The sequence below is a fragment of the Epinephelus lanceolatus genome, chromosome 11, assembly GCF_041903045.1.
Source record: "Epinephelus lanceolatus isolate andai-2023 chromosome 11, ASM4190304v1, whole genome shotgun sequence".
NCBI lineage: Eukaryota > Metazoa > Chordata > Actinopteri > Perciformes > Serranidae > Epinephelus > Epinephelus lanceolatus.
In genome coordinates this window covers 36,421,475-36,444,632 of record NC_135744.1, presented here as the reverse complement: position 1 = coordinate 36,444,632, position 23,158 = coordinate 36,421,475, and the positions used below count along the sequence as shown (strand labels likewise).

Genomic DNA, 23,158 nt, shown 5'->3' with positions numbered 1-23,158 from the left:
GAACATGTCATTTCCACATTAGCTACTATCATCCTTCTTATCTAAGTTCAGGTCTTGGTGTGTCATGGTTAGTCCTGTTTGTCGCATCTGGGCTGAAGTGGTTTCTATATAGCTGCATTTTTAATGCCCAAAATGGGCAAAGGGACACTTTGCCCATTTTGAACCCGCTTTGTATCATAACAGTATGGGCATTATGTGTAAATGAAAAGTGATAACTTCCCTCCATCTTACCAGCACCCAGATCTCCCTGCTCATCTCCCAGCTCAAATCTTTTCACTGGCTCTGGGGCTGTCAAAATACAGCTTGTACTTTAGCATGTCAGGAAGTGGGTGCCATACTTTTTCTCTGTTTTGTAAAAATGGAGGCTAAAAGTACTGACATCAAACAGTAAAACCAGGCAGTGCTGATAAAATATGAACCAAGATTCTGTTACTGCTTTGCCTATTTCTCACACAGAATGTTTTTCAAAAACATATTTTACCTGTTAAAATGTTATTTGAGATCAGTGTAAGCAGTGAGCTGCGATATTGTTTCCTACTGTATGTCAAATAAACCTGTAGGAGTGTTTATTAGTCCAGTGTGGCACAGTGATTCTGGTTGTTGTAGGTTTTCTACCTCTTGAGCATCAGTGAATGCCAGAGCCCTGTTTCTTTGTTTTCTCAGGTCATACAGCACCAACAGCTCAGTTTCATGAAAGCACCATCTGTCCAGCAGTGAAACAGCTCTGTTAACGACGAGGATGAAACAACACAGACTGTGTTTTAACATTAAATTACGATAAGAAAAGATAAGACACACCTTTATTGATCCCATAATTGAGAAATTCCAGTGTTACAGCAGTCAAGAGGAAAGAGCCAGATTAAAGATTTCAAAATTTAAACTTAAAAACTTAAAAAAACTAGGCATGCAAAATAAGTACAAAAATACAAGAAACGGCAATATCAAAATTATAAATACGCCTCCTCCTTAATGTTAATTGAATCAAATTTAAATGTAGCCATATAATTTTCACAAATCTCACATCTGATGGATGGAGTCAGCTAAACACTGCAGGTTTTTCTGACTTATCTAATAAGTCCTTCACAGTTACTAACCTGAGCATCATTAATATAATGTGTGGGGAAAACACTTTAAATTACACAAAGATGTGCTATAAAAATGTTCTTTTTTTAATAATTAATTCTAGGCTTGTTCATGTTTTGTTTTTTATTGTTCCAGGTGTCTCCGAAGGTGGCATTCTCTCCTGAGCTGTTAATTACAAGATGTAGCATAAACATCATGTAAAATATTAATCATGTAACAGCACTTGCCAAAATTCTGTCTGTAAAAACAGCAATAAACTAAACCCTTTAGAAAAATATTTTCTTTCTGTGACAAATAAATACACTCTTATTCATTATAAACTGTTCTCCTGTTAAATCAGGCATTTCTTCTTTTCATTTGTCACCAACTATTTTGAAATTATACAATTTGTTTTTGTTTTTTTCAAGCCTTCATGCATTTGCTTTCCAAATACAACAGAACTATTTTACAGTGATTTGCTTTGTAATTGTGTCTGCATTGTATAAAAAAAAAAAAAAATTAAAAATAACTATCTAATCAAAGTCTTACTGGTGCTAATGATCAACACAATCGACACTTTTCACTCAAGTGTTTTACTGTTTCCTGTCTGTATTTCACACACCATCAAGGTGAAAGGTAACACCTGTTCTAAGTCTCCAAACAACTAGTTAAAAGTTAAGAGGAGAGATATCTTTAAAAGTCAAAATGAACCGCTGTGAAATTACACATTAAAAAAAGGTAAGTCTGTCTAAATGATGAAATCAGATTTGACAACTTTAAATAAAAAAGAACATTTGTCCTCACAATTCAGCTCCTCAGCAACTGTGCAGAGAGCAGGTAGTCACCACTGCAGTGTCCCATAGAATGCAGTATCATTATTTGACCACAAGGTGGAGCCAGAGGTCCTCACATGTAACCTGACGGTAACTACATTAAGTCAAGTACCGCACAATGTCGAGGTACTTCAACTTTTCTCGTGTAATTACATTTAATGCTACTTTCATGGGATCCAACACTGACACATCAGTCACAAACACCACTGTTGCTCTAATGCAGCCTCGAGAATGAAAGAGGTGAGTCTGATGAGTAATGTTGTGTACTGAAGGTGTGTTTAGTTGCACAACTTTATCGATGTGTTTATTTTAAAGAGCAAGTGAAATTGTACTTTTAGCCTTTGCCAGAAGTGCTTGAAGAAGAAGCTTAAGTAAACATTAAATCCCCAATTATACACTGAAAACTGGCATGAACGCAGTCTGCACACATCAAACAGGAAATAGAAAAAGCTTTCTCACCATAAAATGGTTTACAGAGCTGGATCTACATGTATTCTTTTTGTGTCTCTGTCCATGGTGCTGATGTCATTGTCACTACTGCTACTGCTGGTCTTAGTGCTAGTGCTCCACAACAAGCACAGAGTATTTTGACATCAACTACATCATACACATTAGCAACCACCTTGCCACAACCCCTCAAAAATGTAAGAGCCACCTAAATAACATCAGAAACCTCACAAGACATCACAGTAACCATTACCCACAATGCAATGCCTGGAATACCACAGGGTATCCCCTAATAACCACTCAGTACTGCTTAGTCACACAGAACACTGTAGCAACTATGAATCCATGCTCTGACAAGCATCCAGAGTGTCATAACAACTACCTAACAAGAACCTACAGATAACGTAGGAACTCTAACTGCAAAAGCAGTGAGCACCACTCTGAGAGCCACATAGACGCTGTGTCCATGTACACCTTTCAAAACACCTTTCATTAGCCTCACAATCATTCACACAACACAAAAGTAGGCATGCTTTGCTTAGTCAGTGAGCACAAATAAAAAATATTGAAAATAATTAGGTGTTTGTTTTGTATCATTTTAGTTACCTCAGGGCTATTTTCAGCCTGAATGCTCTGTAATGCTGAAGCTCTGAGGCAGGCATGTCCACAGTCTGGCCCAGGGGCCAACTGTAGCCTGCAATGCGATGATTTCAAACGGCCTGAGGCTTGTCTCTCAAAATACACTGTATGTGGCCCACTACACAATATTGATAAATCAAGCAAGTTTACTTTACAACAAAGACGGAAAGTTAAATATTTTTTCACTGAAAGAGGAAACAGTTGATTTGTCTCATCTGTATCTGATTTTTGTTTTTAAAATAACCCTTATGATGCAAGAAGCAGTTTGCCCCCAGCTATTTTCACACTAGGTAATCTGGTCCCCTTTCAAAAAGTAAGGCCATCTCTGTCTTAGGCAATGAAAACACAGTTGGCCACAAACCAAAACAGCAGAAGAGTACTCTTGTCTGTTTACATACCTCTACACATATCTGTACATTAGAGATCACGGGCAGCAACTTGACACACATATTGCAGAGCATAGGGGAGAACACTACAGGACTAGACACAGCATACTACTGTGCACACATTTACACAAAATGCCTGTCACGATTTTCTAAAACCCAACGTGACAACATCAGTGTCTTGTTTTGTCTGAACAAGGGTTTAGAACCTAAAGAAATTCAGTTTGCTCTCACAACAGACAAAGAAAAGGGGCAAATTGTGACCATTTAGAAGATGGAACTTAGGAAAGTTTGGCATTTTTGCTTGAAAAATGCCAATTATATATTTTTGTTCTTTTCAGCAGATGTTGGTCCAGAAGTCACAAGCTAACTGACAAAGAGGAGCATCCACAGACACATATTAAAGTCATTAAGCAAAAAATAAATAATGGAAATAAAAACATGCTTTCTGCGCTTGATGAAGTTGATATTTCTCAGTAGTTTCACCTACAGTACTCACAGAGCTGTGAGGTGACCTGTGAAACAGCACTTCATATTGAGCAATTTGAAAACTAACATTATGTGTACTGATGAATTGCTTTAAAGTTCATGATTTAAAAGGCAACGCTCTGTCATTTTTAAGCATATACAGTAACATGGAAAACATTTTTTTTTTTTTTTTTAAATAATTCTACATTAAAAATGTGTGTTAAAACATTTCCTTCTCATTCTTGCTGCTTATTATTGTCTGGTACAAAGCTATCATTGTCTCTGATTAAATCAAAAGATGTGCAAATTGTCAGCATCCCATAAACATATAATTTTGTGCTGAGCTAAAAATGTGAAAATATTTGTATTTATTTTTGCACCTGATGTTCTTTATTGATTTATGTGAGGAAATAAAACTCAAGTAGTTGCCTGTCTGCTTTAATGTATGTTGAAAGCAAACTAACTGGAAACACACAGTTATATCTGTCTATGTTTGCACTGATGTTTACAGCAGAGGCAGCAAGTCTTTCCTGTGGTGTTGTGTTTCAAACGAGGAACCATGGCTGCAGCAGAGAAAAGAAAAAAGCTGTGGTTTTTAACTGACAGTCTGAAACATTTTTTTTAATTTCACCTCGCCTATGTTGCCTGTGAGAAAATTCAGTGATGCAGATGTTGGCAAGTAATGTGTGATATATGGGTTTTAAATAAAATGTTTGGTTAACAATACAGTTAGAGACAGGAAGTGTTTCTTTCTTCACGTGCAGAAATACAACACCTCTCATCTTCAGGCAGCTTTACAATGTGCTTACAGCGTAGTTTGGTAAATACTAAAACAAAAGATGGTCTCATGGATGTTGGAACCATTTAATTTCTAAAATATAGAGAACAGCTACTCTCCCCATCAATTACAGTTCCTGTATCCATAGCATAATTAACAAATATTCTGCGTTTGTCCTGTTCTGACATTAAAAATGGTGTCAAAAGCTGTGTCATTTAATATTTCTCAGAGAAAATGGTACTATGGGCACAAGAGCAACAAAAAGCAACCACCCTTAAAATTTATACAATATAGTAAGGTGGAATATAGTAAAATTAATGTCAACTGGAGGCTTTTTGGGCGTAGTTACATCTGCAGCTGAAATGGAAACTCACACCTCAGAGTAAAGGCCTCTGCAATTTTTGTGTGTTTTTATTATTAAGGTTTCAATGCTCTGTAGCTATATGAATAAGCACTGATACCAAAGGTGGATATTTTTATATGGCTGAGGGACTCAAAAACAGTTTTCTGAGGATATTTTAAAGTCTTATATTGCTCTTGGTAACAAAAAATAAAAAAGAGAAAAAATCTCGTCTTTAAAGAAGCACTTGAAGCAGAAAAAAAAACTTTTAATAATGTGAGGTGAAGTCAGTGCAGAAAAGACAACAACTGGGACAACAATGAAATTAATCCATTTCCATTATTCTATAAAGTTTAACTGTGACTTAGTTTTTGGTACATTTTTGCAAGGCATTCAAGAATAAGGTCACAGGCTGTATGTGCACATTCCCTAAAGAAATGTACAAAGCAAAAATATATGTTGTAATCATAGAGTCTATTACATTTGGTAAAATACTTTAAGTGCCCCTCCAGACACAATTTAAGTATTTAAAAATACTCTGCTATGATTAATATTAGGTTCAACCTGGGGTCCCTACATGATAAGTAAATAAATCAATTAATAAAACTCTGAAAAGGGGCTGGAAGCACATCTATACTTTTTCTGTCACTGAGAAATTCTGGATCCATTGACCAGTGAAGAAGCAGGGGCATCAAGATGGCTAGCTTTAGAATAGTTAAAGGAGAGATTCAGCTCCACATGTTTGAGCCTCAGTCAGACCCACACTCAGATGAGGAGTTCGCTGTGAACTAAAATTGGAGACTAGCATATGGATCAGAATGGTATGTGTGAGCATCTCTCATTGGTTTATTTTGTTTGTTAACTTCTAACTGGCAGTGGCTGACACAAAGTTAGTGACATACAGCAATGGCTGCTCAGTATTAGTGTGTTTGTGTTGTCATGTTATATGTAATTGTAAAGGCTACCATAGGTCTAATTGAAGTTTACAGACAGATATATTCCATCTGTCTGAGATTTTTATATTACATGTAATACGTCTACTCTGTGCTGGAGGTTTAAGGTTGCATTGCTGGAGTTTGCATATTAGACAGCGATTGGCTAATTTGTGACGTATCTGATCTAGCCTGCCTGGTGTACATCTGGATCTCAGATTTTATGGAAATGCACAGACATCACCTCCTTCAGTAGACAAATGTGAAAACACCTCTCTAGTAACAAACCCTGCACAGATATAAGTCAGTGTAGTAAATGACAGACACTTGAAGGCCAAGACACACCAAACTAACATCTAAGAACTTAAGCCTCAAGTCATCCCTTGTCTCTGCCAAAAAGTTGCACACGAACACACTGCAATAACTAAAACCTAGGGCCAACCTGCATGACACATCATGACACTAGTTAACGTGTTAACAACACAATCCAATTTTAGTCACCAGTTCAGTCTCTGACCAAATGTCTCCCCTTCTGTTCCTGAGTTATGACACTGAGTAATGGCAAGAGGAGTGTTTTAGAAGAACATTATGATGGCAAAGTGAAGCTGAAGTTTGACCATTTGGATAAAGTCATCTTTTTATCATTTTATGTTAATAATTATTTGTGTGAAATTCTGTCATAATTAGCTAATTAATTCTTAAGTTGGCTGAAAACATGTTGTGTGAGGTCACAGTAACCTTGACCTTGGAGATATGCACCAAATTGGTAGAATTTCCTGCAAGGTGTTTTTTTGATACAATACAATATGATATTGTACTCATTAGAATAAGACACACAAGGTCACAGTGACCTTGACCTTTGACCACCAAAATCTAATCAGTTCATCCTTGACTCAAAATGGACATTTGTCCTTCCATGGAATATATAATATGTCTGAGCCCGGCCACGGCTATCACCAGCGCAGAGGCATACAAACAAAGAAAAGCAGTAAATGTTTAACATCTCACACAGCAAATGAGAGCTCAAGTCTAAGAAACCACAGTTTGTGTCTACAGTCTATATCTGAGCACTGCCAGATACAAGATGTCCACTTTGTTTGCCGGCAAGTTGTGACCGGCGACACGTTACCACTTCCTTCATTGTTGCAGCACAACAAAAAGACAGTAAGAGCATGTACCAGCCAGTCAGTGGAAAATTCACAGGTCAGCCTAACAGCCAGGAAGAAGACATCGCACCACTGTGAAGGCGGTGAGTGACAGTTTAATTTTAATCTCGTGCTAAAGAGTAATAAATCTAAGAGCTTATGAATTCTTGTCAGTTTTCTAAAACAGTCAAAATGTGCTAATCATATTGTTCATCTAATTTTCATTAAAATGGACTTTTAAACTTCAACCTACGAACTGATTTTATATTTTGTAATTTTAAGTAGATAAATACATTTTTAAAAAAAAGAACTAATGTGAGATTTTTGTGTCACATTAGAAAAGAATGATTTCCATCAGCATGATCTTCACCGTTCTGACAACAGCAGCTCTGGCAACAACAGCTCTAGCAACAGGTATTTGTGCAGTTAACTGTCCTAACATATTTCTTACACTCAGTGTATAGACAATAACTCAGTAGAAACATGTTTTTAACAGAATTAAGGCAGAAAAGTTTACAGAGACAATCACTGAGGAATGCAGCTAAAATTAGATTTAACAGAAAAATATAACTTCGGCAGTAAAACATAATGATATCATAATAAATGTTGAATGGCCTTGTATCATTTCCTTTTCCCTGCTGTAATGACATGAATGTGTTTTACAGCATTAATTTTTTTTTGCTTTTTTTTTTTTTTTTAGGATCTATCATATGTAATTTCTCAGAAGGTACTGGAGCTCGGATGTGTTTTGGAGCAGTGGGGCAGCTGTTGATTTTTCAACTGTCAAAGACATCTAATACAGAAATTTTGTTAAAAAAGGATAATAAATACATAATTTTAAAAATACAAAAGAATCAGAAAGTGACTCTGCATGAAGAATATGTGAATCAGTCTGCACTCTTCACCAATGGAACAATCAAACTAGATAAAGCAATGAAGAGACACACTGGAGACTATGTGCTGGAAGAATTTGGATCTGATGGGGTTTTATTGAAAAAAGTCAATGTGCATCTAGTAATACAAGGTAGGTTGGGTAATCTAATAAAAAAAAATATGAAAGAAAAAACGTGTCTTATTCAAATTGTGGATGAAAAAAATCTACTTTATCTAATACAAGAATTAAATAATCTAGTAATACATGGAATTTTTTTTTAAAGGGTAAATAAAATTAAATGTTTTTTTTCTAATTGTGTTTGATACCAATTGTGAATATAAAAAAAACTACTGCATCTAAGTTTGATGTCTCTATCAGGTTTGCGGCCGTATGTTTCATTCCACACTCTCACATTTATGTTTCATACTGTGTTTTACACATTGCCCTCTTTACGATGAAAACGTTTGAAAAATAATTTAATTGTTTTAGCACTCCCAAGTTGTTGTTTTTTTAAATTAAACAATCAATATAGTAATTGGATGAGATAATGGCTACATAGTTGTGGATTCTACTATGCATTTTGGACTGTAGACTGTTACTCTCTGTTTGTCTTCCAGCTCCAGTGTCAAAGCCAGCTGTTTCTCAGACGTGTTTGTCACCAGAACAGATGAGCATCAGCTGTTCCTCTGAGGGAGATGGAATAGAGTTCATTCTGACTTTGGATGATCTCTTACTGTACAATAGTAAAGTAAACATGGAGTCACTGGCTGATAGTACAGCAAAACAAAACAAATCAAGTAATTCAAATGTTACCGTCACCTTACATGGTCAGCTGACAGGAAACCTGAAGTGTCTTGTTTTAAACAACATTAGCAGAGATGAAACAGTTATTCACCTGAAAAGCTGCAAAGGTACAGTTTAACAGTTTTTTGTTTTTTTTGTTTTTAAATATCAGCTCACAACTATTTCAAATGAATGAATGAAATCACTTTCTGGCTACATGGCAATGCTTGGCTTATTAATAACAGAATACTGTACATCACTGAAGTGTTTTAGGTGGAAGTATTCACCTGAGATCTGTACACAAATACCAGATGTAAGAAAACTACTTGGAGAAAGATTTGAGAAGGACCTTGGTAGCTCTGAAACTAACAAGTCAACGTCATCATAATACCTAATTTGGTTTGAAATTTGTGTTTTCTAGATTTAGTTTCTTCCTTCCCTGTTGTGACTTTGGCTGTGGCAGCTGGTGTTGTTGCTCTCCTTCTCCTTGTGGCGCTGTGTCTTAGAGTCCTAAAACTTCATAACCAACACAGACCAACAACTACCAATGAGGGTAAGTGAAGTATGTCCTCCCTTCATCTCAATAAGGACCAAACTGACATTAAGTTAGATTGTCATAATTTTATATTGTAGATTCTGAATTTTTTGCATTACATTCATTTAATACCATTTAAATAAATCTGTAAAGACAGAAATGTTTAAATCTGTGATAGGTTACATTTCAAGTCTGTTTTTTTTTTATTTTCCCAGGTAACTCTGAAGATGAAATTATCTACACAGCTGTTAGAATAATAGAGAATACAAGGAAAACCAGACCCAACTAACATCAGAATACAACATAATTTTCTCCTAAAACATCATTAAGCACCAGCCCTGTTTAGGACCCCAAAGTTTCCATTCCTGGGAATCTATCCTGGAGATAAATAAAATGTAATCAGAGGTCATTGTGTTTATGGCTTGAAAAAAAAAAAAAAAAAAAAAAAAGAGTCAAACTTCAGACATAATCATGCTTTTTTGTGATCTTATTTTCTGTTATCTGCCCTGTATTTGAGTGACTTTGCAAGGATTCTTTTAAATACATGTGTCAAAGTTTTGTGTTTTTTAGTTTGTATTTTCTTAAAGAAATATATTGACAACATGTAATATTGATGAGTTTACTTTAGGTTTACAAATATATGTAATCTGTCTTAATTATTTTCTATTCTAGCATAGCTGTTTCCTGTAAATACTGGATTGGTGCATAGCACTGTTGTCACTGTTGCTTAGACCATTGCTTTGCAGAATAAATGGTTGAGCTGCGAGAGGCTTGGAACTGGTTAAACTTCTGCTTTAACGCAGTGTAACATCATCTGGCAATAAACTGCATAGGGTAAATAAATGAAATTTGAACAATCATATAATGCTGGTGTCTTTTTTTCCAACACAAACAGCTTGTTTCAGTTCAAGAGTTTTAAAAGTCGTGTCTCAGTAGTACAAACCACTGTGCAAAGTTTTGCGAGAAATCATCGATCAAACTGGCCTTTCATTTTCTCACAGGTGTCTGTAACCACACACCCACACCAACACAGCCTCCTTAATGCAGCACTGTTTTCAGTCATAGCAAAACTGAAGTTAGAAGCTATAATTAGCTGTGAGCAAATGCTGACATTTATCCTTCAGTGTGTGCAGAGATGAGTTGAGTCCATCCTTTGAAGCCTGAGCAGTTTTATTCAAAGGATTCTTGGTAATAAAACCTAACGACATAAAGACATACATCAAGTATCCAGTCACGGCTAAAATGAAAAACAACAGAAGATTAATTTGTTAGTCTTTGCTGTGCTGATTCTCCGACCACACACATCACTCTACCACAGCATGACCACCTCTCTGTCTCTCTCTCTTTTTCTTTTCTTTGGTCTCTTATTCTTTCTTTACAGTTAAACATGAACACCAGTTGACTCTGAGTCAGTAACACTGAAGGACCTGTAAACCAACTCTACCTACTACAAATTATGCTTTAATACTTGTAAGTTGCAACAGCAATTACATTTTGAAGGAAACACAATTCTGCCAACAAGCAACAACCAGTTTTATTTCTACTCTGATGTCACCCACTGGTTTGTGGACTCCCAATTTAAAGACTCGAGTTCAGCATTTTGATCATCGTCATCTTGACTTTTTTTTTTAAGCCAGAATTGACCATATTTGGATGAGAATGTGAAGCTGTGGGGGAGCCAGGGAAGGCTGTGACTCATAGACGGCAGCGATGCCTCACAGACAGCTTGTCACTTTAAGCGGCCACAACCTTAAATATGTGTAACTTCAAGACTCAATAAAATGTTAACAGATAAGTTATATGCAAATTCATTCCCTGTACAGTAGTAATGAATGTTGAAATTGGCTACAGAGACCAAAACTGGTTTGTACGAGGCTGTAAACATGTTTCTTTCTACTGTTAAACTGGGCATTTTAACATGGGTGTCTATGGGGATTAATTTGCTCTTGGAGCTGGCTTCAAGTGGCCATTTAAGGAACTGCAGATTTTGACACTTCTATGTTGGCCCATTTTTCCAGCCTCGGAGTTTGCCGCTTGGTTTGAACAGCCTGGAAAGAACGCAATCATGAAACATCTTTGAAATCTTTAGAAAAGCGACGTTTTGTTTCAGTTTGATTGAGCAACAGCACTTTCTAATCTGAACAACTGAAATGCAGCATGATACAGTGCACAGCACACTCCCGACTACCATTTACTGTAGGTAACACAGACTATAGATGACTAACTGACGATAGTACCTCACACAGCCCCATTTTAAAAAATCAAAACTAAATATATAAGTACACGCTGCAAGCACTGAAGACAATAATCACATAAAAAAATATATATATATGATAACAATTCAGTCTGTGTTAACTTTCTCCATAGTAGTGTGCTTATTAAAGGGCCAGTGTGTAATATTTGGCATGGTTTATTGTCAATCTGAATCTGAATCTGAATATTCTACCCATTAATATGTTTATATAAGTGTATAATCGCTATAAAATAAAATTCGTTTGGTTTTCGTAGCCTTATATTAATGCTTATATATATATATATATATAGCAAGGGCCTTGCTTTAGAGAGGTCGCCATCTTGCGCCGCCATAAGGCAGCCCGAGCGGACAATCCAGCCAGCCAAAGAACGCGTTTCGCGTGTTTAAATAAACCAACGAAGACAGTGGGAGGAAGGAAGAAGGAGGAGGAAACAGCCGAGAATGTTAGTAGTTCGTCGATAGAGAGTAGTGAAAAGTTTTTTTAGTTATAAAGTTTGCGAATGGACCACACTTACCACGCAACAGGAGAGAATGAACCCGAACCGTCATATGCGAGGAAAAGAAGACGCAACTTCACTCCTTGTGATGCACTCTCTGCAGCGCTTTTCCTCCTGATGATATATCTCCCCAACGGTGGTAGCACCGAATCCCATTCTGTGCAGCAAAATGGGAGTAGAGGATTCAGCTTCTCTTCTCGCCCACTCAGTGTACTCCGGCTCTCATCTGTATGCTCCGGCTCAAACAGGTATGGCTCTGGATCTGTGTCCGCTACAAGAAACTCTTCAAAATCGCGTTCAAAGTCGTCCATTGCAGATACTATAGTCCGGAGATATCGTTAGGCTAAATAAACAGCTGAGCTCTGTTTACCGGCTACGCTGTCAGTCAGTGCTGGAGATTGGTGGAGCGGGGGGGGGGGGGGGGGGGGGGTGTCCCGCTAGGTATTGTAAATGAGTAGGTGTGAGTTTTTGGAGTGCTCAAATAAACGGACGTTACTCTGGTCTCCTGCTATCGTAATATGGTTTAGATTTCTAAAAAAACATTCACCTCCCTGTTGTGCTAGATAGACCTACTCCTGAAAAACTCGTGTCTGCGCAAGGCTTTTTGTCCCTACGAGGCCAGCATCATTTACCCGACGGGAGGGGTGAGCGAGTGAGCCCTGCAATCTAGAATTTGACCACTGATGTCACTGTTTTCAACCCATTTTACACACTGGCCCTTTAAGATAATAGACGACTGCTGAGGCACTATTTCTACATCATCACATCATGTTAAGGTCCACTCATTCTCGGAACCCATCGGCTGTATTCGGCGTCTGACTTCCGGCAGATGGCGATACAGCCTCTGGGGGCAGACCCCTGATTTTTTGGCATTCCGGTTTGATTTGGGTGGAGGAGGCGAATTTCTGTTTCCGACTTCCGTTTATATATAAGTAAATATGCTGAACGATTGCGATGGATTCAGAGTTTGCAGTGACGCCACTTATGTTCCGCCTTGTTAGTTCACCGCATGGACCATTTAACCTGGCAACAACTGCAGCCGGCTCAAACGTGATTGGTCAATATCACGTGGACTACAAACAGCCTACAACTGGAAACCAGGGCTCTTCTGCCCCTCTCGCGGAGGCAAGATCTCCGGGGTTTGCCTACAGACTCTACATTCACTGAACATAGAGTCTGTATATAGAGACTAAGGTCCACTTAACTCTACTCATATCAAGAGTCCAGACCAACTGTCTACATGGGCTTCAAGTGAACTCTGCACCATTTGAGGCTTGAGCAAATTTCTAACTCCAATTTTGCAGTCTTGTATGTAGCCTCCTCCAAACATTTTGTCTTTCAATGTTTACACCAGAGATAAAGTGAGCCTGGACATACGACCTATCCCACTAGCAAGTGGATCTCTTGGCATACTTTGATTATTTGAGAAAACCATTGAGCATCAAGTCACTGCTTAAATTACTAAAGCTTGTTTTGTCTTCACCGCATTAATTCTCGTACCAGATCCTTCAGTCTACCACAGCATGGCCACCTCTCTCTGTTTTTCCATCCATCTTTGATCTTTTGCAATTAAACATGTAAACCCAGTGGTTGGAACTGTGGCTGAAGCAGAGACTGAGAACGGAAAAAGTTGTGGTTTCTCACAGACCCTATGACATGATCATGTCTGAGGTGATTTTTCCTTTCAGTTACCGCTAACAAACGTTGGTAATGCAAATTACCAACAAAACAAACCAGGTCACAAAGACCTTGACCTTTTACCTATGACCACCAGAATCCAATCAGTTCATTGTTGAGTTCAAGTGGATGTTTGTGTCAAATTTCAGGAAATTCACTCAAGGTGTTTTTGCATTCACGAGAATGGGACGGACGGACAGACAGAGAACATAATGCTTTTGGCAACAGCTATTGCTGGCGCAGAGGTATAAAAACACACATAAGCAAGATGTGCATTCTGTCTCACACTTATTTATCATTGTGAAGTGGTTGGAATCTTGTGCTTCAGTAGTTCCTACAGCATCTGAGTGCAAACAACTGCTTCTTCACTTCTCTCCACACAACACAAAAAGGTCAGAGATATACCAGCAGGCTGTCAGTGGAAAATTCACAAGCCAGTCAACAAGACACAAAGACGACATCGTATAGTAGGAGGCAGTGAGTGGTGAGTAGTTTTAAATTTGACAACAGTTATGCTGGAGTTAACTTAAGTGTGCAGAAAGGGTAATATTTAACAAGTTGTTGCATGATTTTTTATAACTTCTAAAAGACTAAAACGTGCATAAAAAAATCCAAGCGTGGTATCTATAAATGACCAAGCATTGGCTTTATTAAAGTGTCTTTTCAATGCCAGAAATTCACTGTGTAATGAACATAATGTAATTGTGTTCCAACAGAAAATGATTTTCATCCACATGATCATCATAGCTCTGGCAACAACAGGTGTGGCAAAAGGTACACTTCAGAATAACTGCATAGTTAACAGTGTTGGTGTGTGCACCAAAATCATACTTAAGGATGCAATATATTAAATAATTCAGATACAGTTACAGTGTCGCCTACATTTTCATGATTAACTATTGTGTTAGTTAGTAAATAATAATTATAATTAATTCAAATTATACCATTAAACACAATAAATTAATAACACTGACTGGACTTGGAATGAAATAAAAACATTATCACAATAAATACATGACTTTAAACACTTGGTGACCATCTGCATTAGATTGAAATAGTGATGATGAGGTATTTTTCCTTCTCCCTACATAAATGAAATACTACACACCAGTTTATGAGTACTCTGAATATTTTATTTATCTATTTATTTTCCCTATCAGGGACTTTGGCATGCAATTTATCTGAGACTACTGGAGCTCAGCAGTGTTTTGCTGAGCTGCTGATTTTTTTACCTGCCCACTAGAAAAAAATATATAGATGTTGTTGATAAAGATCAACAAATGCAAAATTTAAAAAAATATACTCAATACAGTAGTATCTATAGATAAGGAACACAATCATTCTGTATTCTTCACAGATGGAACACACACACACACACACACACACATATATATATATATATATATATATATATATATATATATATTTCAATAAGGTAAATTTAATTATGTAATTTAATTATACTAATCATTTATAGTGTAAAATAAATTATTTCATTATCTTTCAAATACTACAAATTCATGTGGTGAGCATATTGTGTTTCTAAGTTTTACTAACCTATAAAAGTCAACCTTATAAAAACAAATTAGTACTCTGTAGTTATTTTAAACATTTTAGTGGGTACCTATATAAACAACTATTATACATTGCATATTGCAATTATGATGGCATTTCAAATTTTATACCAATCAATATAACAAATCACACTTGTGTATATGTTATGGGTAAGTTATTTAATTCTAAAATTTAATTCTATTTTTTTTATATTAGGATGGGTATTAAATAATATACAGGCTATAGTGAAGAAATAATTTATATATTTACATATATAAATGTATTTGCATTTTTAAATATCATTTTTTAATAATATATTTAATGTATGTTGGTGAAGATTCTCAGTTATCCAGGTTATGGTAATTCTAAGTGCTAAACCATATTGGGCTTGGCTGAGTTTCTTATAGACCTTTCAGCACTCATCCAAGAGACTTCTTCAGTTCTTACTGACTGGTGAGGAGTTGCTGTTTTAAAAAAACAGCTCAACAGTTTCTTTAAAATCTAAAATGTCTCAAACCTCAAAGGTTTCCTGGAATTGAAACACATAATGAAAAAGAAGTGAATCCACAATTTACAGACTCAAAGATTAAATTTACTTTGCATTATGTACTGCATATCTTTGTCTTCCAGCTCCAGTGTCAAAGCCAGCTGTGTCTGAGATGTGTTTGTCACCAGAACAAATGAACATCAGCTGCTCCTCTGGGACTGGCTGCGGGCTCTTGTCTGTATCAGTGAATAACCGTCTAAACTCAAAATGAACTCTACTCAATCTCTCTCGGACAAACCGGACAGCTGACTCACAATCACTGACTGGGGAAGAAGCTGAAGAAGACAAATCCAGTGACTCTAATGTTAACATCAGCTTATACGGTCAGCTGACTAGAAACTTAATGTGTCAAGTTAGGAATAATGTCAACAGAGATAAAACAGTTCTCTAGCTGATAAAGTGTAAAGGTACTATATTTCAACCTATTTAAAAAAATGTTTGTTTTTTGTTCTCTTGAGATGATATTGGCTACTAGTATCTATTCCATGTTGTTTGAATACTTGACAATATTTGACAAAACATATCTACAGTATATTGAACAGTAGACTACAAATAGTACATCTGATATCTATTTCATTCTGAGCTACCATTTTGTTTGTTAATTTGTTTCTCAAATGTAACACTGCCTTTTACGTTTTTATTTTCATTGTTTTTCTTGATATAATGTGACATTGTAAAGATTTTAACAAAATCACAGATTAAAAATAATTTGTTTTAATTTTCAGACAGGATGTGTGTGTGTGATCGAGACAGTAATTACAGCATCTATACTGCACTAAATAAGACTTTTTATATGCTCTTGTTTTTGGGTTATTGTATTAAAATTGTGGAATGTCTTTATTTTGAAAGCATTCATGCATTTGTTTTTCAGACTATGCAAGTGCTTTTTTTTTGTGGTTTTATTTTTTCATGTTTCTTCACTTTTGGTATTTTCAAATCATTTCACAAATATTTTAAAAATGAACACAGTATTTTTGTTACATAAAAAAGTCAAACATCTATGCCAAAGATAACAGTAAGTCATAGAGGAAATAAAATTGGGATGACTAACAGATACATTCAGTCGCAAAAACACTCTTCCACAATAAGCTGTCAAAACCATACAGTACAGATGTCTATACCATCCATCCCTCCATTATCATCCATGCCAATTCCAAATTCATTAAAGGAAACTGTAAGTGACATTCAGAGCATTAATATAGCAACAAACAACTACTTGCTATGTAAAGACATTGTGGAGTAATGGCATCCTGAGCAGAGAGTGAAATCACACCCCTTCTCTGTGTGTTGTAATTCAAGCTCCTCTGTTTTTATTATGTTAGACAGTCCAGGCATGCATGTATGTTAGCGCAGGAGAACACCGTCCCGGCCCAAGGTGGCGGAACTGCATCATCACAGAAGCTTGGTGCCCACCCTCCGGTTACACCTAATGTCAGCACTGTTTGCATTGTTAGCACCTTTAGCTGTTAGCCGCCGGCTCAGCCATCTCCATGTTGAGAGCCAAGTGCAGGCAATTCAAGCTCAGAATCTGAACGATAGGTTATACTCTAAATGCTGCATACAGCTCCTTTAAAGCCAGGGCCTGTGAGCACTTGCATCCTGCTGACTCCATGCTGTCATTCGTCATTATGTTTGCAATCTTTAAAAGATTTTAACTGTGGCAGAACCTATGATGATTTAAAAAATCTTACACTACACAAAAGAGAATACCCACTTTCTGCACTAAAAGTCTGTACTAGGACTGGTCATTGGTTTAAATCTGAGGAACTACAATCAACTTTATGTCAACACTCTTTTTTAAACTCATGCATGATGCTCAGTCAGTTTCTAAACATACGGGACCACTTTTCTTAGTGCCTCTTTCCTTCTAGCAATGATCAACTTAGACAAACAGAAAAACAGACCAAAACCAGAATGTGATGGTGGAAACTGTTCACTGGCAAGGCGTAGATGACAGATAACCGCTTCCTTGACTTTTATCTCACAAGAGGAACACACAACAGCCTGTAAGTGACACATTCACAGGTCAGTCTCGTACAGTCAGAAAGAATACAGTGAGTGGCAGGTGTACATCTGAATCTAACAGTTTTAAAATGGTGTATTACTGTATTGGTGGTGTGTATTACTTTTATAGTTTGTAGAAGGGAGGAATTGTCATTATGGAGATAGGGATTCTATGTAAATGTTTTATTTTCCTTCCTGGGGGAATAATAAAGTCTTATCTCACTTTGTCCAGATGTCATGTTTATTAAGACGTTTTACAGCTGGAAAACATCACTGCCATCTATATAATCATCACAAGCTCTGATAAAAGGTATGCATCAGTACTGTGAACTGTGATCAACACAATAGTGTAGAGATCAAACTCAAGTACTCAAACAAACTAAGACCACATATGAAGTGGGGGAAAAAACAGCACTGTTTTACGGTTTCCGTTCAACTAGGAACAGGAAGTTAAAGTATTTTGCTTTACATGTACATTGTGTTTGTCCCATAGTAACTGGTCAGTGGTTTAACAATGAAAGCTTAAAGGCTACATCTGAAGTGTCTGGAACACTATGTGGTTTTAAAAACAGTCTCTACCTGAGAGCTTCAAGTCTGAGTTGCAAGTGTCATCTCTGACCACATGATGGCGCCAGAGGCCATTACCACATTATGGAAAGGAAATCACTATGAGCCCTGTTCCCAACCTATTTTACAAATCATGGTAGACTTCGGGCTACCTTCACCGCAACAGCCCTACGTAATGTTACCTTAACCACATGATACCCAAGAAATTTCAGAACATATGGTCTATAAAAATTGCAGGGAATGGGGTAATGTACACCAATTGAAAAGTGGGACTTTAAAGAGTGTTTTAAGACACTTTTATCAAATAAGCTACATGCACCAGTAATCAATTGACAGACTCTCACCTTCCTATCTTGACCACAAGGAGGCAACAACATGCAACAAAAGGCTGCCATCATGACAGACCCTGGAATTCCCATTTTCCTGATTTGAATCTCTAAAGAAATGATTGCACGTCCCTCAATACCTTTGAACAAATAGTGTAAACCTTTAGCTTTATATAATATTCATTGTGGCAAAGACACAAACAACACAGACTCTCTTAAACTACAGCAGAAGACTAATGTTTAAACCAGTATGCTGACTACAAGTTTTTGAGGGATATGGTACTGCAGAATGCTCCATGAAATGCAGTGATCATAATTTGACCACAAGGTGGAGCCAGAGGTCTCCACATGTAACCTGAAAGTAACTGCATTTAGTAATGCACTGCACTATGTTGAGGTACTTTTACTTTTTTGTGCAATGACATTTCATGGTACTTTATACTACAGTATGCATTTCAGAGACAAATATATTTTTTTAAATTTCCCAGTTATTTACACTTCTAACTAACTTTCTCCTTTGAGTTATCTTTTACATTTTGAAGCAGAGGCATCATTTCACCAAAACTTAAGGCATTATATTTGTTCTGCATGCTACAATGCCTGAAGCAGCGCTTATAGGAATATTTTCTGTTTTGCTAATTCTAGTTGTTTAATGATACTAATGATATGACAACTATCATCATGGGATCCAACACTGAAAAGTCAGTCACAAACACCACTGTTGCTCTAATGCAGCCTCGAGAATGAGAGATGAGTCTGAAGAGTAATGTTGTGTACTGAAGGTGTGTTTAGTTGCATAAATTTATTGCTGTGTTTATTTTTAAAAAGCAGGTGAAATTATACTTTTGGCATTTGCTACAGCTCCAGGTGGCAACTGTGTCACCTAAGTGTTTGAAGAATTAACTTAAGACAACATTAAATCCCCTATTATAAACAGTCTGCGCACAACAAACAGGAAATGGAAAAAGCTTTCTCATCAAAAATAGTTTACATATATCAAACAATGTTTTCGAACTTTTCACAGCATTTTCACTGCAAACATCAACAGAGCTGGATCTACATGCATTCTTTTTGTGTCTCTGTCCATGGTGCTGATTAATTCATATCTCTCTCACTATCAAATATCATCGTTGTCACTACTGCTACCCCTGATTTTAACAATATTAGTGCAAGTACTACACCACAAGCACAGGGTATTTTAACATTACCTTCAGCATACATGCAGTATTAGCAACCACTTTGCCACAACTCCTTACTAACCAAGACCACTTAAATGACATAAGAAACCACAGAGGACACCACAGAATCCATTAGCAACAATACATTGAGTGAAATACCACAGGAAACCCCCTGATAACAAACAACGTTGGCCACATACCAGAATGCAAAAGAGTAATCTTGTCTGTTTACACACCTGTACACATATCTGTACATTAGAGATGACAAGCAGCAACTTGACAAACACACTGCAGAGCGTAGGAAAGATTATTTTTTTTACAAGACTAGACCAAGCATACTACTGTAGTGTACACACGTGCACATTTGGGCCCAAAACCCCGGTTTTACTGACCAAATGCTCTATTTTTTCACAGATGATTTGGAAATCCAGATCGAGGCTGCAACTAGTCAATAAATCTGTCAATCATTTATCTAATTAAGATTAGTTGTTTGGTCTAATAAATATCGGGCAGGTGGGGGGTCAATACAGCATAGACTCGCAATATTTTGCATGTTGTATTGATACACGGATGCCAAGTATCGATCTTTTTAAGATAAACAATATTAAATGTAAATCGACTAAGTGATAACTCAATCAATCATTTCAGCAGATGTTGGTCCAGAAGTCACAAGCTAGCTGATAAAGACGAGCATTCACAGACACATATTAATGAGATTAAGCAAAACATAAATAATGGAAATAAAAACATGCTTTCTCTGCTTGATTAAGTTGATATTTCTCAGTAGTTCCACCTACAGTACTCACAGAGCTGTGAGGTTACCTGTGAAAGAGCACTTCATATTGAGCAATTTAAAAACTTTGAACACTCTAATTATGTGTACTGATGAATTACTTCAAATTGCTAATTTGAAAGGCAATGCTCTGATATTTCTGAGCATATAATATTTCTTTGGAGCTATATTGAAAGAACAAAACAAAATATTCTACATTGAAAATGAGTGTAAAAACATGTCCTTCTGATTCCTGCTGGATTAATTAATGCTTGTTACCATGCTGTCACTGTCTCTGATTGACTTTTATGAACAAAATTAAATGAAAAAATCTGCAAATTTAATGTCACAATCCCATAAACACATAATTTTGGGTACAGCTAAAAATGTGAAAATTTCTGTTGCAATCTTTGCACCTGATGTTCTTTGTTGATTTACATGAGGAAAAAAACTCTTAGTGTTGAATGCAAACTAAGTGGAAGCAAACATATGTGTGTGTCAATGTTTGCACTGATTATTGCACTCCGTTTACAGCAGAGGCAGCAAGTCTTTCCCGTGAGAGTTTCAAACAAGAAACCGTGGCTGCGGCAGAGGAAAGAAAAAAGCTGTGGTTTTTAACTGACAGTCTCACACATCTTTTTAAATGTCACTTTAACAATATATTTCACAAGTTGCCTGTGCGAAAGTTCAGTGATGCAGATGTTGGCAAGTAATGTGTGATATATGGGTTTTAAATAAAAGGTTTGGCTATACAAACAGTGAGAGGCAGGAAGTGTTTCTTTCTTTCTTCACGTGTCCTTTGCAGAAATACAACACCTCTCATCTTCAGACAGCTTTACCATGTGCTTACAGCGTAGTTATGTAAATACTAAAACAAAAGCATGTTTCCATGCATGGATGTTGGAACCATGACATGTTTAAACGGCTTTACAGTGCCTGTTTGACAAAATTAATATTTGGTGCATTTACAGTTGAAGACTTTTGGACACAGTTACGTCTGCAGCTGAAATGGAAACTCACACCTCAGAGTAAAGACCTCTGCCAATTCTTGTTGGTTTTTTATTCAGCTTTCAATGCTCTGTAGTTACTATATAAATAAGCACTGGTATCAAAGGTGGATCATTTTAAATGGCTGTGGGACTTGAAGCATAAAAAAGCTCAAATTTTTAAAATAATGTGAGCTGAAGTCAGTGTATAAAAGCCACCAACTGGGACAACAATGAAATGAATCCATTTCCATTATTCTATAAAGTTTAAATGTGACTTAGTTTTTGGCACTTTTTGCAAGGCATTTAAGAATAAGGTCACAAACTGTATATGCATATTAGCAAAATGTGTGTTGTAGTCATGGGTTATTATGACCTACAACATTTAGTAAAGGGTTAGCTTCCATAGGTCTAATCAAAGTTCACTACAGATATATTCCATTTGACTGAGATTTTCATGAAATGAGTCTACTCTGTGCTGGAGGTTTCAGGTTTCATTGCTGGAGTTTGCATATAAGACAGCGATTGGCTTTCTAATTTGTGACGTATGTGATCTAGCCTGCCCGGTGTATGTCTGAATCTCAGACTTTAGGGAAATGCACAGACATCGCTTCCTTCAGTAGAGGAATGTGAAAACACCTCTCTATTAACAAACTCTGCACAGATACAAGTTAGTATAGTCAAGGACAGATATTTAAAGGCCCAGACACACCAAACCGACATTTAAGAACTATACCAGTGACGAGAGTCGACTGTCGCGTCAAGTCAAACTATGTCTTGGCCAAAAAGTTGCACATGAACACACTGCATTAACTACAGCCTTGGGCCAACCAGCAAGTACGCTGTCTGCCTGTGTGAGAGGAAATAACACGTCACAGCAGCAGACAGCAGTAGCTTATAATCCTCATCAAAAAAGGGAAACAGGAAGACCTTCATGACAGTGGTTAGCCAGTTAACACCTTAACAATACAATCCAGTGTTGAAAGAACAAAGCATAGTTATTGTGCACTAGTGAACAATAGCACAATCATCACAACAAGTTCCTGCTTAAGAGCTCAATGGCTAAAGACAAATAACCTTACCTTATGGAGCCAGTTTGTCTTGATCTCACTCCCTCTTGACTTTAGCCATTTGTTCACTTTCCTAACTTCCATTGCTCTTTTGTGTGCTGAGCTGAACTGCCAATCAGAGTGATTATATTCACTGACGGGCTCCACCGTCTAAACAAAAAAAAAATACCGCTAAAAAAGCTGACAAGGGCCAACGCGTGTGGTGCAGTGGTGCAGGACACAACTCAAAGACTAGGCCAACAGACGCTCAGTGACAGCCAAATTTTCCCTCGACTACTCACAGTGCAGTATTTGTAGAGGGACTGTTGTACAGAGAACCTTAAAACCTGCATGAACTACTACACAGTTTCACAGAGCTGCTAATATTCAGCATGTCACTACAACCTGGTCATGAAGTGGCTCAGTGGCCAAACTCAATCAAAGTGCACTATATACATGTTGTGCCCCAACGCCTCATTCCTCCAACAATATAATAGGACACAGGTGTAATTAAATTAATTATGTCTT

The 23,158-nt window shown here is 36.9% G+C and overlaps 1 protein-coding gene and 1 long non-coding RNA gene across 2 annotated transcripts; both read left to right on the top strand.

The window, feature by feature from the left end:
• The first annotated feature begins 7,076 nt into the window (after window positions 1–7,076).
• On the top strand, window positions 7,077–10,068 carry LOC117262231 (uncharacterized). Its single transcript, XM_078172091.1, has 6 exons — window positions 7,077–7,131; window positions 7,366–7,441; window positions 7,728–8,051; window positions 8,519–8,812; window positions 9,106–9,237; window positions 9,435–10,068. The coding sequence occupies exons 2-6, from the start codon at window positions 7,372–7,374 to the stop codon at window positions 9,506–9,508; spliced, it is 894 nt and encodes a 297-aa protein (XP_078028217.1). The 5' UTR covers window positions 7,077–7,131; window positions 7,366–7,371; the 3' UTR covers window positions 9,509–10,068.
• A 3,970-nt stretch (window positions 10,069–14,038) lies between these two features.
• LOC144464591 (uncharacterized) lies at window positions 14,039–16,412 on the top strand. The gene is made up of 3 exons (XR_013492274.1): window positions 14,039–14,131; window positions 14,364–14,421; window positions 15,832–16,412. It is a non-coding gene; the product is annotated as an uncharacterized LOC144464591 (long non-coding RNA).
• The last annotated feature ends 6,746 nt before the right edge of the window (window positions 16,413–23,158 follow it).

Bases quoted from the DNA above. Each gene is read 5' to 3' on its own strand.
- LOC117262231 (XM_078172091.1), top strand. From the start codon at position 7,372: ATGATTTCCATCAGCATGATCTTCACCGTTCTGACAACAGCAGCTCTG. The intron at 7,442-7,727 runs GTATTTGTGCAG...TTTTTTTTTTAG, and splicing joins AACAACAGCTCTAGCAACAG to GATCTATCATATGTAATTTC. The intron at 8,052-8,518 runs GTAGGTTGGGTA...TTTGTCTTCCAG, and splicing joins TGTGCATCTAGTAATACAAG to CTCCAGTGTCAAAGCCAGCT.